The sequence below is a fragment of the Eriocheir sinensis genome, chromosome 29 (assembly GCF_024679095.1).
Source record: "Eriocheir sinensis breed Jianghai 21 chromosome 29, ASM2467909v1, whole genome shotgun sequence".
Lineage (NCBI taxonomy): Eukaryota > Metazoa > Arthropoda > Malacostraca > Decapoda > Varunidae > Eriocheir > Eriocheir sinensis.
This window is the reverse complement of record NC_066537.1, coordinates 6,756,888-6,774,387: the sequence shown is the minus strand read 5'-3', so window position 1 is coordinate 6,774,387 and position 17,500 is coordinate 6,756,888. Positions and strand designations below refer to the sequence as shown.

At 39.7% G+C, this 17,500-nt stretch overlaps 1 protein-coding gene across 5 annotated transcripts in view; it reads right to left on the bottom strand.

Annotated features, from left to right (window-relative positions):
- Window positions 1–17,500, bottom strand: part of LOC127004908 (uncharacterized) — a 105,665-nt gene that overhangs the window by 54,491 nt on the left and 33,674 nt on the right. For all 5 annotated transcript variants that reach the window (XM_050873136.1, XM_050873137.1, XM_050873139.1 and 2 more), the window contains one exon: window positions 381–580. In XM_050873136.1, coding sequence (XP_050729093.1) covers window positions 381–514 — 134 coding nt within the window. In that variant the 5' untranslated portion in view covers window positions 515–580. The remainder of the gene's footprint in view (window positions 1–380; window positions 581–17,500) is intronic.

The following is a 17,500-nucleotide window of genomic DNA, read 5'->3' as shown; positions in this document are numbered from 1 at the left end:
GGAAATAAAAGAATGAAGGAAGGGGAAATAGGGAAATAAAAGAATGAAGGAAGGGGAAATAGGGAAATAAAGAAATGAAGGAAGGGGAAATAGGGAAATAAAGAAATGAAGGAAGGGGAAATAAGAGCAAAAAGGAGAAACGTAACACACACATAAAAAAAAAAAACGATGAAAGAGAGGAGAGAAAGAGAAGAATAAAAGGGAAATAAAATAGCAAAAAGGAGAAACCTAACACCAAATAAAGGAAAACAACAACAACAACAACAACAACAAAGAAAAAACGATGAAAGAGAAGGATAAACGTAACAGACAGACCCTCATCACCACCCTCATCACAACTTCATCATCACCACCCTCATCACCACTTCATCACCACTCACCTGTTACTTGGGTGGTGCAGCAGGGAGCGTCTCAGCAGGGTCAACACCACCACGCCGTTCCCGATAGCTCCCAACACCGAGATCACCACCAGGGCCGCAGCCTCACCACCAGCCCCCGCCCGCACCATCACCATTCCGCCGCCGCTCCACCACCACCACCTCCACTTCAACACCGCTCACCATCCCTCGCTCTCCCGCGCCTGGAACAAACAAACATACATACATATTGATGGTGAGGTCCTTAAACACACACACACACATACACACAAAAAAAAAAATGTACATAAATAAAATAATTAATATCGGAAGTTATTTAGATCAGGGAAGAGAAACCACACACACACACACACACACACACACACACACACACACACACACACACACACACACACACAGAATTGAAAGTGAGTCGGTGAAGGTGAGTTAAAAATACATAAAAATCGTAAGTTATTTAGATCATGGAAGGAAACACACACACACACACACACACACACACACACACACACACACACACACACGAAGCGATGAAAGGAATAGAAAGGAGAGGAAAGAGAGATAAAATGCGAAAAACGAGATAAAGAAAAGAACAAATAAGACAAACTTGAAATATTTAAATCAGCGAAGGAAAGAAACAAAGAAAAAAATGATAAAACAGAAGATGACAAAGAAACACGTATTACCAAATGAGGTGAGAAGCGAACAAGAGAGAAGAAAGAAAGGAAAGCAAAAGTAAAACGAGATACCAATGAAGGAAAAGGGAAAAAGGGAAGAGAAAATACAAGAAAAAAGGAGAAACGTCAAACCAAATGAAGGAATAGGGAAAAAGGAGAAGGAAAAGACCAGAGAAAAAGACGGAAGAGACGAAAGAGAGAAAGAAAAGAATGGAAATAAAAATAAAAGAGATATTTAGATTAACGAAAGTAAGAAACAAAACAACAAATAAAGAAAGAAAAGGAAAAAGAGGAAGAGAAATTAAAACCAAATGAGGAAAGAGACAAAAAACGAGATACAAAATGAAGGAAAAGGGAAAAAAAGAGAAAGAAAAGAGCAAGAAGAAGGAGAAACGTAACACCAAATGAAGGAAGAGGCGAAAAATGATGAGAGAAGGAGAGAAAAAGGAGGATAAACGTGACAGACAGAGATCAAATACAACGTGAAGTAAAAAAAGAAGAAAAAAAGAGATTAGGAGGGTAATGACGAGATGAATGAACAGAGAAATCGAGGTCACTGACAGAGAGGCACAGAGAAGCAAATACAGATTGAGCTACAGACGAACACAGGCAGAGAGAGATAGCCACACACAGACAGCAAGAGAGAAACAGACATGCAGAAAGAGATACATAGGAGCATAGCTAAGCAAAGATACATTGAAATACAGGCGAACACAGACAGACAAAGATAGCCACACAAAGACAGAAAGGGATACAGAGGCACAGACAAGCAAATACAGATTGAGTTACAGACGAACACAGGCAGAGAGAGACAGCCACACACAGACAGCAAGAGAGAAACAGACATGCAGAAAGAGATACATAGGAGCATAGCTAAGCAAAGATACATTGAAATACAGGCGAACACAGACAGACAAAGATAGCCACACAAAGACAGAAAGGGATACAGAGGCACAGACAAGCAGAGATACATTGAGATACAGACGAACAAAGGCAGAGAGATAGAGACACACACAGGCAGCCAGAGATAGAGACAGACATATAGAAAGAGATACAGAGAGGCAGAGAAACATTGAGATACATACGAACACAGACAGAGACAGCCACACACAGACAGCAAGAGATAGAGAAACAAACATACAGAAAGAGATACAGAAGGAATCGTGAATGACAGACGTTATTTGAAGATCTGGCGGACTAAGAAACGTCGAAAATAAATTAATAAGAAGTAAAATTAGCGATACAAATTTCAGTGACAACCAAAACTGGGGATAAAATTGGATACGCTCAGGAATTCACCATGACTCACGCACGTTAGAAGGAATCGTGAATCATAGACGTTATTTGAAGATCTGGCGGACTAAGGAATAAGTCGAAAATAAATTAATAACAAGTAAAAAATTAGCGATACAGATTTCAATAACAAACAAAACTGGGGATAAAATTGGATACACTCAGGAATTAACTATGACTTGTAAGAAGGAATCGTTAAAAGAGTTAAAAATAAATTAATAGCAAGTAAAAATTAGCGATACAAATTTCAATAACAAACAAAACTGGGGATAAAATTGGATACACTCAGGAATTAACTATGACTTGTAAGAAGGAATCGTTAAAAGAGTTAAAAATAAATTAATAGCAAGTAAAAATTAGCGATACAAATTTCAATAACAAACAAAACTGGGGATAAAATTGGATACACTCAGGAATTAACTATGACTTGTAAGAAGGAATCGTTAAAAGAGTTTAAAATAAATTAATAGCAAGTAAAAATTAGCGATACAAATTTCATCAATAAACAAAACTGGGGATAAAATTGGGTACACTCAGGAATTAACTATGACTTGTTAGAAGGAATCGTTAAAAAGAGTTAAAAATAAATCAATAACAAGTAAAAATTAGCGATACAAATTTCAATAACAAACAAAACTGGGGATAAAATTGGATACACTCAGGAATTAACTATGACTTGTAAGAAGGAATCGTTAAAAAGAGTTAAAAATAAATTAATAAGTAAAAATTAGCGATATAGATTTCAATAACAAACAAAACTGGGGATAAAATTGGGTACACTCAGGAATTAACTATGACTTGTTAGAAGGAATCGTTAAAAGAGTTAAAAATGAATTAATAACAAGTAAAAATTAGCGATACAAATTTCAATAACAAACAAAACTGGGGATAAAATTGGATACACTCAGGAATTAACTATGACTTGTTAGAAGGAATCGTTAAAAGAGTTAAAAATAAATTAATAACAAGTAAAAATTAGCGATACAGATTTCATCAACAAACAAAACTGGGGATAAAATTGAATACACTCAGGAATTAACTATGACTTGTAAGAAGGAATCGTTAAAAAGAGTTAAAAATAAATTAATAGCAAGTAAAAATTAGCGATACAAATTTCATCAACAAACAAAACTGGGGATAAAATTGAATACACTCAGGAATTCACCATGACTCACGCACGTTATTTTTGGCTCGCAGGAGTGAGGAAAAAAGAGTAAAAATGTTCGCCCTCGCCACCTGCTGCGGATTGAGGTTTGCAAATGTAATGTTACTGATGACGGCTCGTGACACTTAGGTTTTAATGCCTATGATTTGACTCACGGCACACACACACACACACACACACACACACACACACACACACACACACACACACACACACACACACACACACACACACATGCTCTAACAAGAATAAAAAAAATAAAAAAAACACTAGAAGACAATTGGCAAAGTGTATCAATGACAGACACGAAAGAAACACACACACACACACACACACACACACACACACACACACACACACACACACACACACACACACACACATACTCTAACAGGAATAAAAAAAAACACTAAAGACAATTGGCAAAGTGTATCAATGACAAACACGAAAGAAACACACACACACATACACACACACACACACACACACACACGAAACAAACAAACAAACATTTATGTAGCTTCCAAACACGACAAAAAAAACAGGAAGCGAAATAAAGAAACCAAGTGGAAGAAAAAAAAACGAGAACAAGAAGAACAAGAGGAAGAACAAACAAACAAACACACACACAAACACAGATCAAAGCAGGATGACCCAAACAAGACAACAACAACAACAACAACAACAACAGAAACAAAGAACAAATCCACGAAACACTACACCTGAAACACACACACACACACACACACACACACACACACACAGGAATGAAATTAGAAGTATATAAAGAGAAATTAAAGCTAAAATAAGTGATAATATAATAAAAAGAATGAAGTTAATATACGAATACATGAATATCTAAACCGAAGGAAAAAAGAAAGAAAGAGAAGAAAGAAGGAATGAAGGAAAGAAAGAAAAAAGGAGAGAAAAGAAACATATATAGGGAAAATAAAAGAAAGTAAAAGAAATAAAGAAAGAAAGGAAGGGAAGATGGAAGGAAAGAGAAGAAAGGAAAGAAAGAAGAAAGAAGTATGGAATGACAGGAAGACAGAAATAAAGAAAAGCAAGACAAACAAACAAACAAACACAGGAAGAAAAACAACATGAATCAAACTAGTCACAAAAAAAACCACGACGAATGAATTAAGAGGAAAAAAACGAACAAACAAACAAACAGACACAAACTAACACACATTTTATCATCAGACATCAGATTGCCAAAAAAGGAGGAGGGGGAGGAGGAGGAGGAGGAGGAGGAGGAGGAGGAAGAGGAGAAGGAAGAGGCATTATGAATCGAATTATTGGCGAAGAAGGAAGAGGAGGAGGAGGAGGACGAAAACAGGAGAAGGAGGACCATAACGAAGAGAAGGAGGAAGAAGGAAGAGGAGGAAGAGGAGGAGGAGGAAGACTCATAAGAAATCAGATTAGTAGAGTAGAAGGAAGAGGAGAAGAGAGTGATAAAGGAGAAGGAGGAGAAGGAGGAGGATGAGAAGGAGGAGGAAGAAGGAGGAAGAGGAGGAGGAAGAAGAGGAGGAGGAAGAGACATAAGAAATTAGATTAGTAAAGTAGAAGGAAGAGAAGAAGAATGCGATTTAGGAGGAGGAGGAGAAAGAGGCATTAGAACTCAAAATAGAGGAAAATGAAGACATGGAAGAGGAGAAAGAATAAAGGAAAAAAAAAAAGAGAACGAAGAGGAGGAAAAATTAAAAGGCAGACTAAAGAAGAAGCAGAGGAGGAGGAGGAACATCGCCAAAGGTTAAGGCAAAACAAAAGAGTAACGGGGCGAAAGGTTGCGTCAGGTGTGTGGCCAGCCCTTAATTGGACCAGGTATGCGAGGAACAGGTGAGAGCGAGTGGCGATACCGGTAGTGATGGTGATGGTGATGGTGGTGGTGGTGATGGTGGTAGAAGTAGTCTGTGTTTCTGTTTGTACCTACCGTGTGATTTTGGTAACAGTGGTGGTGGTAGTGGTAGTTGTAGTAGTTGTAGTAGTAGTAGTATAAGTAGTAGTAGTGGTAGTTGTTGTTGTAGAAGTAGTAGTAGTAGCAGTAGTAGTAGTAGTAGTAGTAGTAGTATAAGTAGTAGTAGTATAAGTAGTAGTAGTAGAAGGAGGAAGCGAAGGGAAAGGACGAAACGATTATAAAGAAAAAGAACAAGAAAAAACAAGAACAAAACAAAAAAAAAGGAAGAACAGGAGGAGGAAGAAAAAAAGAAGAACAAGAGAAAAATATGAAAAAAAACAAGGAAAGCGAAGAAAATGAAATAAAAAGTAAACAAGAAAAACAGGAAAGGGAAAGGAAAGTGGAACGGGAAGTAAACTGACTGATTGACTGACTGACTGACTGATTGATTGATTGAATGATGGAAACTGAGAAAGCAAGGCCGTAAGACAGCTAAGGTTACACACACACACACACACACACACACACACACACACACACACACACAAGGACGTATACTCTAACAGGAATAAAAAAAATAAAAAAAACACTAGAAGACAATTGGCAAAGTGTATCAATGGCAGACACTAGGGAAACACACACACACACACACACACACACACACACACACCTTTCAAACACGTATGAAGCAGGATCTATAGGAGAAAAAAACGAGTCTAACCAGAACATGAAGTAACACACACACACACACACACACACACACACACACACACACACACACACACACACACACATATCCAAACAAACAAACAAACACAAAGACTTACGTAGCTTCCAAACACGACACCGAACAGGAAGCAAAACAAAGAAAACAAGAGGAAGAACAAACAAACACACACACACACACACACACACACACACACACACACACACACACACACACAAACACGCCATTCAAAACACCAAATCCAAACACGGTGACCAAAACAAAACAAAAAACAACAGCAACAAGAAAACGAAAAACCGATACACTACACCTGCCACACACACACACACACACACACACACACACACACGCAAGCACGCACGCACTTATCCCACTATAAATATCACGGATCCAAGGTTGTTGATAGGAGATGCAAACAATAACAGCAGGATGAAGGCGTTGGGGGTTTGGCAACACTTATTTTTGTTTGCTCTTCAGTATTCTTTGTTTGTTTGTTTGTTTTCTTCTTCCTCGTGTTCTTGTTTTTTTATTTCTTCTTGTTTTTCTTTATTTTGCTTTCTGTTTTGCGTTTGTTTGTTTTCTTCTTCCTTGTGTTCTTGTTTTTTTTCTTGTTTTTCTTTATTTTGCTTTCTGTTTTGTGTTTGTTTGTTTTCTTCTTCCTTGTGTTCTTGTTTGTTTTTATTTCTTGTTTTTCTTTATTTTTGCTTTATGTTTTGTGTTTGTTTTCTTCTTCCTCGTGTTCTTATTTTTTTTATTTCTTGTTTTTTCTTTATTTTTGCTTTATGTTTTGTGTGCTTGTTTGTTTTCTTCTTCCTCGTTTTTTTCCTCGTTTTTCTTTATTTTGCTTCCTGTTTTGTGTGTTTTTGGAAGCTTTTTTTTTTTACCTTTTATTTATTTTGTTCATGTTTACCTGAGCTCATTAATTAAGTCTCCTTCACCTGTCCTTATAGGTTGTCAGTTATCCAGTTCGTGATAATAAAAATAAAAGACACTAATAAAAAATGGTTAATTGTTGGTCTGATGATTTATGACTTTATTTATTTATTTCTACCTTTTTGTAGTTTGTTAAGGATTTTTTTTTTTTACAACAAAGGAGGCAGCTCAAGGGCACACAAAAAAAGAAAACAATAATAAAAAAAAAAGCCCGCTACTCGCTGCTCCTAAAAAAGAAACAAAAGAGGTGGCCGAAAGGAAGATCAAATACGGGAGGAGAGGTGTCCTGATACCCTCCTCTTGAAAGAGTTCAAGTCGTAGGCAGGAGGAAATACAGATGAAGGAAGATTGTTCCAGAGTTTACCAGCGTGAGGGATGAAAGAGTGAAGATGCTGGTTAACTCTTGCATAAAGGGTTTGGACAGTATAGGGATGAGCATGAGTAGAAAGTCGAGTGCAGCGGGGCCGCGGGACGGGGGGAGACATGCAGTTAGCAAGTTCAGAAGAGCAGTCAGCGTGGAAATATCGATAGAAGATAGAAAGAGAGGCAACATTGCGGCGGAATTTAAGAGGTAGAAGACTATCAGTATGAGGAGGAGAGCTGATGGGACGAAGAGCCTTAGCCTCCACTCTGTCCAGAAGAGCTGTGTGAGTGGAGCCCCCCCACACATGAGATGCATACTCCATATGCATATCTCCATATGTATCTATCTATCTAACTGTATGTCTGTCTATCTGTTTACCTGTTTTTTTTCTGTTTGTTTGTCTGTGTGTATGTATGTATGTATGTCCGTGTTTTTCTACGTCTGTCTAGTTTGTGTGTGTGTGTGTGTGTGTGTGTGTGTGTGTGTGTGTGTGTGTGTGTTCCTCTCCCTCTCATTTCCCCTCTCTCTCTTCCTTCCTCTTTCCTTTCTCTCTCCTCTTCCCTTTTCTCCCCCTTTCTCTCTCACCCTTCTCTTTCTTCCCCAAATCCCTTCACACTCCCTCTCTTCCAGTTTCTTCCCCTCTCTCTCTCTATTCTCCTCCTACCATTTCCCTCCCCCTCTCTCTCACCCGTGCCTCCTACACATTCCCTTCCTCCCTGTCTCTCCTTCCCCTCCTCCTCTCTCTCTTCCTTCCTCTTCCCCCTTCTCTCTCTCTCCCTCCTCCCTTCCCTCTGTCCTTCTTGCTCAGTTATTTAGGTTACGATAAGAGAAGCAATCACGGTAATTTCCTTTCAAGACTCTTTTAAACTGCAGTCTCTTCAGGTTAGAAAGGGAGGAGGAAGGAAGAGGAGGAAGAGGAGGAGGGAAGGGGGGGGAGGGAAACTTAGGTGCGTGGGTGAGTGATACGAGTGATACGTGTGTGTGTGTGTGTGTGTGTGTGTGTGTGTGTGTGTGTGTGTGTGTGTGTGTGTGTGTGTGTGTGTGTGTGTGTGTGTGTGTGTGTGTGTGTGTGTGTGTGTGTGTGTGTGTGTGTGTGTGTGTGTGTTCTCGTCTTTCATCCATAATCTTTAGCATCATCATCATCATCATCTCTCTCTCTCTCTCTCTCTCTCTCTCGTTTTTCACATCTTTTGCTCTATTTTTCAACCAAGGCACAGGGAGGAAAGGAGGGAAGGGGAGAAGAAAGAGGAGGAGGAGGAGGAGGAGGAGGAGGGAGGAAAGGAAGATATATTGAAAGAGGGGGAAGGAGGGAGACAGAAGGAATGCAAAAAAAATAATCAAAGAAACGTGAACAAGATGGAAGAGGAGGAGGAGGAGGAGGAGGAGGAGGAGGAGGAGGAGGAGGAGGAGGAGGAGAAGAAGGGAAGAACACCTTTCCTCCTCCTCCCCTTCACCCCAAAATGACCTTGTCCGGTCAGCGACGTCTCTCTCTCTCTCTCTCTCTCTCTCTCTGTCAATATAAATGGAAAAAAAAAAACTATTAATGTCTTTTTTCTTTTTTCCTTTATTTTCCTTATTTCCTCATTCTTTCCCTCCTCCTCCTCCTCCTCCTCTTCCCTTCTTCAACATATTCCTTAACATAGAAATAAAAAATAAACCATTCCTTGAAAATTCCGGAAACGCAAAAGTCACCCCTTAAAGAAAACGAAGGCCACAGAAAAAACGGGAGGTCAGGTTATAGAAAATGAGAAGCGGTTAGTGTCACCTTGCAAGGCCGAACTGAACCGGATGGAGAGAGGGAGGGAAGGAGGGAAGGAAGGAGAGGGAAGAGGAGGAAGGAAGGAGGAAGGGGAGGAAGGAGGAAGAATAAGAGGAGGAAAAAAAGGACAAAGAGGAAAGGAATGAAAGAAGGAAGGAAGGAATGGAGGGAGGGAAGGAGAGGGAAGAGGAGGAAGGAAGGAAAGTAGAAAGAGAGGAAAAGAAAGGAAGAAGGAATGGAGGGAGGGAAGGAAGGGAGGGAAGGAGGAAGGAAGGAGAGGGAAGAGGAGGAAGGAATGGAAATATGAGAGGAAGAAAAGAAGAAAGAGGAATGGAAAGGAAGAAGGAATGGAGGAATGGAAGAAGCGAAAGGGAAGAGGGAAGAGGAGGAACGAAGGGCAAGATGAGAGGAAGGAAAGGAGAGAGGAAAGGAAGGGAAGAAGGAATGGAGAGAGGGAAAGGGAAGAAGGGAAGAGGGAAGAGGAGGAAGGAAGGGCAAGGTGAGAGGAAGGAAAGACGAGAGAGAGGAATGGAAGGAAAGGAAAGGAAGAAAGGAGGGAAAGAATAAGGTCATAAAGAGATGGAGAGAGAGAGGTGAGGAGGGAGAGAGATAGGTAGAGGTAGGAGGAAAGGAAGGAAGGAAGGAAGGGGAGGGAGGGAGGGGAGGAACGAGAAATGGAGAGAAGAAACGGTGGAGGAAACTAAAGAAAGAAAGGAATGGAAAGAAGGAAAAAAGGAGAATAAACAAGTAGGAGAGAAAAATATGAAGGAGAAAATGAAAATAAAAAAATGAAAAAAAAGAGGAAGGAAAGATGAAATGGAGAGGAAGGAGGATTGGAGGAAAGAAGGGTCTGAGGAGAAGGAGGAGGAGGAGGAGGAGGTAGAGGGGGAGGAGACAAAAATAGTAAGATAAGTATATGGAAGGTGAGAGAGAGAGAGAGAGAGAGAGAGAGAGAGAGAGAGAGAGAGAGAGAGAGAGAGAGAGAGAGCGATTAGGTCACTTGAGCAACACTGAAACAAAAGGAATTGTATTGATCAAACACCATCATTCTCTCTCTCTCTCTCTCTCTAAGGATGATAAGAAGGAAGAAAAATAAAGGAAAGAAAGAAAAAATAAGGAAAAGAAGATTATCGAATGAAAGGAGAGGCGAAAAAAAAAAAGGAGGAAGAGGAGGAGGAGGAGGAGGAAGAGGAGGAGGAAGAGGAGGAAGAAGAGGAGGAGGAGGAGGAGGAGGAGGAGAGAGAGAAATGATAGAAAGGAATGAAAATGGAGGAGAAAGCCTTGAGAGAGAGAGAGAGAGAGAGAGAGAGAGAGAGAGAGAGAGAGAGAGAGAGAGAGAGAGAGAGAGAGAAATAGAAATAAAGAAACAAGAAGGGAAAAGATCAGATACAGAAAGGGAGAGAAGAGAAATGAAAGGAAGAAGCGAGGGAGAGAAAAGGGAAGAAAAAGAGGAAAAAGTAAAGAAGGAAAAAGGGGAATAGAAGAAAAGGAAAAAAAGAAAGGAGGATGAAAGGAAGGAGGAGGAGAGGAAACGAGACCAGGAGGAAGAAGGAACGAAGGAATAAGAAACAGAAGAGAGGATAAAAGGAAGGAAGAGGAGAGAAAGAGGAAGAGGAAAGAAGAAAGAAGAAAAAAGGGGAAACAAGAAAAGGAAAAAGAAGCAAAGAGGATGAGGAGAGGAAACGAGAGCAGGAGGAAGAAGGAACGAAGGAATAAGAAACAGAAGAGAGGATAAAAAAAGGAAGAGGAGAGAAAGAGGAAAAAAAGGGGAACAGAAGACAAAGAAAAAAGAAGCAAGGAGGAGGAGGAGAGGAAACGAGAGCAGGAGGAAGAAGGAACGAAAATAAAAACAGAAGAGAGGATAAAAGGAAGGAAGAGGAGAGAAAGAGGAACAGGAAAGAGGAAAGAAGAAAAAAGGGGAATAGAAGAAAAAGAAAAAAAGAAGCAAGGAGGAGGAGGAGGAGAGGAAACGAGTGCAGCAGGAAGAAGGAACGAAGGAATAAGAAACAGAAGAGAGGATAAAAAAAAGGAAGAGGAGAGAAAGAGGAAGAGGAAAGAGGAAAGAAGAAAAAAGGGGAATAGAAGAAAAAGAAAAAAGAAGCAAGGAGGAGGAGGAGAGGAAACGAGAGCAGGAGGAAGAAGGAACGAAGGAATAAGAAAGAGAAGAGAGGATAAAAAAAAAGGAAGAGGAGAGAAAGAGGAAGAGGAAAGAGGAAAAAAGGGGAAACAAGAAAAGGAAAAAGAAGCAAGGAGGATGAGGAGAGGAAACAAGAGCAGGAGGAAGGAGGAACGAAGGAATAAGAAACAGAAGAGAGGATAAAAGGAAGGAAGAGGAAAGAGGAAAGAAGAAAAAAAGGGGAATAGAAGAAAAAGAAAAAGAAGCAAGGAGGAGGAGGAGAGGAAACGAGAGCAGAAGGAAGGAGGAACGAAGGAATAAGAAACAGAAGAGAGGATAAAAGGAAGGAAGAGGAGAGAAAGAGGAAGAGGAAAGAGGAAAAGGAAAAAGAAGCAAGGAGGATCAAAGGAAGGATGAGGAGAGGAAACGAGAGCAGGAGGAAGGAGGAACGAAGGAAGAATAAACAGAAGAGAAGATACAAGGAAGGAAGAGGAGAGAAAGATAGAGGAGGAAGAGACAGGAGAGGAGAAAAAGAAAAGAGATCAGGAGGGAAGAAGCAAGCTACCCACGTGACCTTCAGCCAATCAGACACCCCCGTGCACGTGTCCCTGGACCAATCAGGAGCCGGCAAGCGCGTGACGTCACCAGCCTTGCAAAAATAAGCAACAAGGGAGTTTTTCTGAAGTACCCCCTAGCGACGTTTTTTATTATATTACTTTATGCATTATTTACTTTATTAGTTTATTGTTTACTTTAGTACTTTATTGTTTACTTTACTACTTTATCATTTACCTGACTATTTTATCATTTACTTTTATACTTTATTATTTAATTTACTACATTTACTTTACGTTATGCATTATTATTATTATTTACTTTACTACTTTATTATTATTATTATTATTATTATTATTACCTTTTCTTGTTTTCTTTATTTTTCTTAACATTCATATTGCTATTCTCAATACTTTAATTTGCTTCCGTTTTCTTATCATTTCCATTCCTTTATTTTTTATTTTTGGGGTTTCTTTTATTTTTTGTTTAATTTTCTCGCCCTTTTCTTTATTTTGATTTTCTTGATTTATTTTGCATTGCTTTCTTCTTTACTTTTTACTCATTTTCACTTATTTTTCATTACTTTTTCCTTTCTTTTCCTTTCCCTCTTACTCATTTACTTTGTTTTCCTTCCCTTCCCTTCTTATTTCACTTACTTTCATCTACTTTTCCTGCATTTCTCTCTCTCTCTCTCTCGGCACTTAATTTCCCCAGACGCTTGTGTCAAAGTAGTTGTTGTTGTTAATGATGTTGTTGTTTGTGTTGGCGGAGGTGGAGGTGAACGTGGTGGTGGTGGTGGTGGTGGTGGTGATGATGATGGTGGTGGTGGTGGAAGAGGAAGAGATAGGAGGAGCTGGTGGTGAAGGTGGTGATGATAATAGTTGTGGTGGTGGTGGTGGTGGTAGTGGTAGTGGTGGTGATGGTGGTGGTGGTGGTGGTGATAGTGGTAGTGGTGGTGGTGGTGGTAGTGGTGGTGGTGATGGTGGTGGTGGTGGTGGTGTCTTGCTCAGCACCATTCAGCTTCCTGCCAGCAACAGAATGACGTAGGTAGCTTGCTGATTCTCTCTCTCTCTCTCTCTCTCTCTCTCTTATATCTTTTCTTTATAAATTTCAGTAGTTCCAAATATTACTATAGATTCTCTCTCTCTCTCTCTCTCTCTCTCTCTCTCTCTCTCCTGTCCAAACACACCTGTCGATTCATTTACCTTATTTGCACACCTGTTGCAACACACACACACACACACACACACACACACACACACACACACACACCAAAAGAAACACAAATCTCTCTTTCTATCTATCTATCAGTCAAATCGAGAGAGAGAGAGAGAGAGAGAGAGAGAGAGAGAGAGAGAGAATTGGCCATCTTTTTCCTCCGATGATTAATAGTTTCCTCTCTTTTCCTCTCTAGTCCTCCACCCTGATGACTGTGGGAAAGAAACGCACGCACGCACACACACACACACACACACACACACACACACACACACACACACACACACACACACACACACACACAGGGGGGGGGGTCCTTTCCTTTCTTTCTCTCTTCCTAATATTTCCTTTCCATACATAATTATTTTTTTCCTCCCCTCTCCCTCCCCTTTTCATTCCCTCCTTTCTTCGTCTTTTCTTCCTCTCTCCCTTCCCTTTTTTTTCTTTGCTCTTCTTCCTTTCTTCCTCCTTCTTTTCCTTCCTCTCATTCTTTTCTCCCTTCTTTCTTTGCACTTCATGTCTTCCACCTGCTTCTCTTTTCTCCTTTCCTCTTTTTTTCCTTCCTTCCTCTCTTTATTTGCTCTTCTTCCTTTCTTCCTCCTCCTTTTTTTTTCTTTTTCCTTCCTTTCATTCTTTTCTCCTTTCTTTGCACTTCTTCCTGTCTTCCTCCTCCTCTTCTCTCCTCCTTTATTCCTTCCTTCCTTTATTTATTTTATTTTCTTCCTTTCTTCTTCAACCTTCCTTTCCTTTTCCTTCTTTCTCTTCCTCTCTCCCATTCCTCCTCCTTTCTCCTTCTCTTTCCTTTTCTTGCCATCCATACAACTGCACACACACACACACACACACACACACACACACACACACAAACAAACACACAAACAAACCGATGATGATGATGATGGTGGTCTTTCTTATCACATCCAGTTTTTTACCTTTACCTGTCCACCTGCGCACCCTTTGATTAATTAACTTATCGACCTGTCCAAGAGTCGCCTGTCACCTGTCACTCTCACCTCTGCTTCCTCACTTCCCGGTCTTAATTGGTCTGAGCCAGGTAGGACAGGTAGGTTGTTTGTGTGTGTGTGTGTGTGTGTGTGTGTGTGTGTGTGTGTGTGTGTGTGTGTTTATCTTGATGCTAATGAGAATCTGAGCATATGTTTTTTTTTTATGCCCTTGTTATGTGTGTTTGTATGTATATGTGTGTGTGTGTGTGTGTGTGTGTGTGTGTGTGTGTGTGTGTGTGTGTTTACCTTGATGCTAATGAGAATCTGTGGTTATATGTTTTTTTTATGCCCTTCTTATGTATGTATGTATGTGTGTGTTTGTTTGTGTTTGTGTTTGTGTGTGTGTGTGTGTGTTGATGCTAATGAGAATCTGTGCTTATGTTTTTTTTCTATGCTCTTGTTATGTGTGTTTGTTTGTATGTTTGCATGTGTGTGTGTGTGTGTGTGTGTGTGTGTGTGTGTGTGTGTGTGTGTGTGTGTGTGTGTGTGTGTGTGTGTGTTTTCTGGGTACGTTACTGAAGAGAATAAGAAAAAGAAAACATTAAGTATTCTTCAAAAACGTTAAACTGTCTCCCTTTATTATCACTAAGTTATTATCTCTCCTCCTCCTCCTCCTCCTCTGTTACAAGAAATAGGCGGTTCACAAAACTCCAAGACGCTTATAATGACGCAATCCGATAACTAATGACACAATGCTTTTCAAATTGCCCTCCACCACAGACTCAAGAGCCAAAGCGAATAATATAAAGGGAAAAGAAAATAAGGGAAAAAAAAAAGGAGGAGGAGAAGAAGGAGGAGGAGGGGAAAGGAGTGAAGGAAAGGGAAAATGGGAAAACATGAAAGAGAAAAAGTGAAAAATATAAAAGGGAATGAAAATAAGAGAAAGAAAAAGAGGAGGAGGAGGAGGGGAAAGGAGTGAAAGAAAGGAAGGGAAAATGGGAAAACATGAAAGAAAAAGTGAAAAATATAAAAAGGAATGAAAATAAGAGAAAAAAAGAGGAGGAGGGGAAAGGAAGGGAAAATGGGAAAACATGAAAGGAAAAAAGTGGAAAAAATAAAAGGAAATGAAAATAAGAAGAAAAAAAAAGAGAAGGGGGGGGGCACGTGTAACTATACCATGCACACACAACGTTGCCTGACCTTACCTATGAAACGTTTGAACAATCTTAACACTTTGATCATAAGAGAGGAACGTTTTTTGTGTTAGGATTTCTGTGACGAGCAACACTTTTAAATCGTTTGTGGCATTTTATAATTCAACGCAAAAACCTTCTAAGATATTTTTGTCGCTCTTGAAAGCCATGAAGAAGCGTAGAAATTCCTCCTCTTTTCCACGCCTCATTTCCCTTCACGTCGAGGAGGAGGAGGAGGAGGAGGAAGAGGAGGAGGAGGAGGAGCGAGTGTGGGTCCTGATACGAGCCTTCTCCTCCTCCTCCTCCTTCTTCTTCTTCGTCTTCTTCTTCTTCTTCTTCCTCCTCCTCCTCCCGTTAAATGATACGAGCCTTTTCCTCCTCCTCCTCTTCTTCTTCTTCTTCTTCTTCCTCCTCCTCCCGGTAAAGGACATCGGAACGTCTCTTTTTATGGGGAAAGGAAATTAGACGATGTAGTTTACTGGTTATGTATCCATCTTGTCGCTTTCTCAATGATGTTCTTTTTCGAGTTCTGCTTCTTTCTCCTTTTCTTTCCTTCTCTTCTAACCTTCTCTCTTTTCCTTTCTTCTTTTCTAATCTCATCTCCTTTCCTCTCTTCTTCTTTAGTCTCCCTTTCTTTTCCATCTTTATCTAATCTTTTTCTTCCTGTGATCTACTTTAATCTCCTTTTTTTTATTTTCTTCTCCCCTGTTCACCATCTTCATGTTAAACCTCCCATCTTTTTTTCTTGCTTGTTTTCCTCTTTCATTTTCTTCTTCTCTCCACATTTATCTTTTCTTCTCTCTCCTCATCTTCTAATCCTATTCATCTCCTTCTCTTCTACCCTTCTCTCTCTTCTTCTTTCCTCTTCTCTAATCTCATCTCCTTTCCTTTCTTCTTCTTTAGTCTCCTTTTCTCTTCTCTTCTTTCTTCTTTCTCCTCTTTCCTTCTCTTCAACAATTCTCTCTCTTTTCCTTTCCTCTTCTCTAATCTCATCTCCTTTTCCTCTCCTCTTCTTTAGTCTCCTTTCCTCTTATCTTCTTTCTTCTTTCTCCTCTTTCCTTCTCTTCTACAATTCTCTCTCTTTTCCTTTCCTCTTCTCTAATCTCATCTCCTTTCCTTTCTTCTTATTTAGTCTCCTTTTCTCTTATCTTCTTTCTTCTTTCTCCTCTTTCCTTCTCTTCTACAATCCTCTCTCTTTTCCTTTCCTCTTCTCTAATCTCATCTCCTTTTCCTCTCCTCCTCTTGAATCTCTTGCCTTCTTTCTTCTTTTTCCTCTTTATCTAATCTCTTTCTTCCTCTGATCTACTTTTATCTCCTTATTGTCTTCTTTTCCTCTTCTTGTTGTCTTCTTATTGTTTTCTCTTCCTCCTCTTATTGTCTTCTCTTCCTTCCTCTGCTCTACTTTAATCTCCTTCATATTGTCTTCTCTTGCCCTGTTCACCATCTTCCCATAACGCCTCCCTTCTTTTTTTTCTTCCTGGTTTTCTTCTTTCATTTTCTTCTCTTCTATCCACATTTCTCTTATCTTTTCTTGTCTCTTCTCATCTTCTTATTCTATTCACCTTCTTCTTGAAATATCAACCTCTTTTTTCCTTTTTTTTCTTGTTTTCCTCTTTCATTTTCTTCTTCTATTTACATTTCTCTTGTCTTTTCTTCTCTCTCTCTCTTCTCATCTTCTCCTCTTCACCTCCTTCTCAAACTATCTACCTCATTTTCCTTCCCTTCCTTCCGTCTGAGCTTTCCTTTCTCTTTCCTTTCAAAATTAGCGAAAGAAAATATACAAGGAAATTAGTTACAAGTTTTTCCTTTGCTTTTCAAATTCAAGAAACGGTGAAGAATTTTTTTTTTCTCTCGATAATTTCTGAGTCTTCTTTTGTTTCCTGTTTGAGAGAGAGAGAGAGAGAGAGAGAGAGAGAGAGAGAGAGAGAAATGGAAAGGTATGAAAGGGTATTAAGTCTCTCTCTCTCTCTCTCTCTCTCTCTCTCTCTCTCTCTCTCTCTCTCTCTCTCTCATTTTTTCTCTTTTCTTCTTTCTCATTAGATTTTCTTCTCCTTTATCTCACATTTTTCTTTTTTTTTCTTTTTCCACTTTCTCCTCCTCCTCCTCCTTTTCCTCCTCCTCCTCCTCCTCCAGTTAAGGTTACGAAAATTTATGAACAGGAAGAAGTGATCATGTGTGTGTGTGTGTGTGTGTGTGTGTGTGTGTGTGTGTGTGTGTGTGTGTTACAGACCAATAATTATTCTCTAATCGCCCTATTTTCTTTCGTCTTTCCTCCTCTTCCT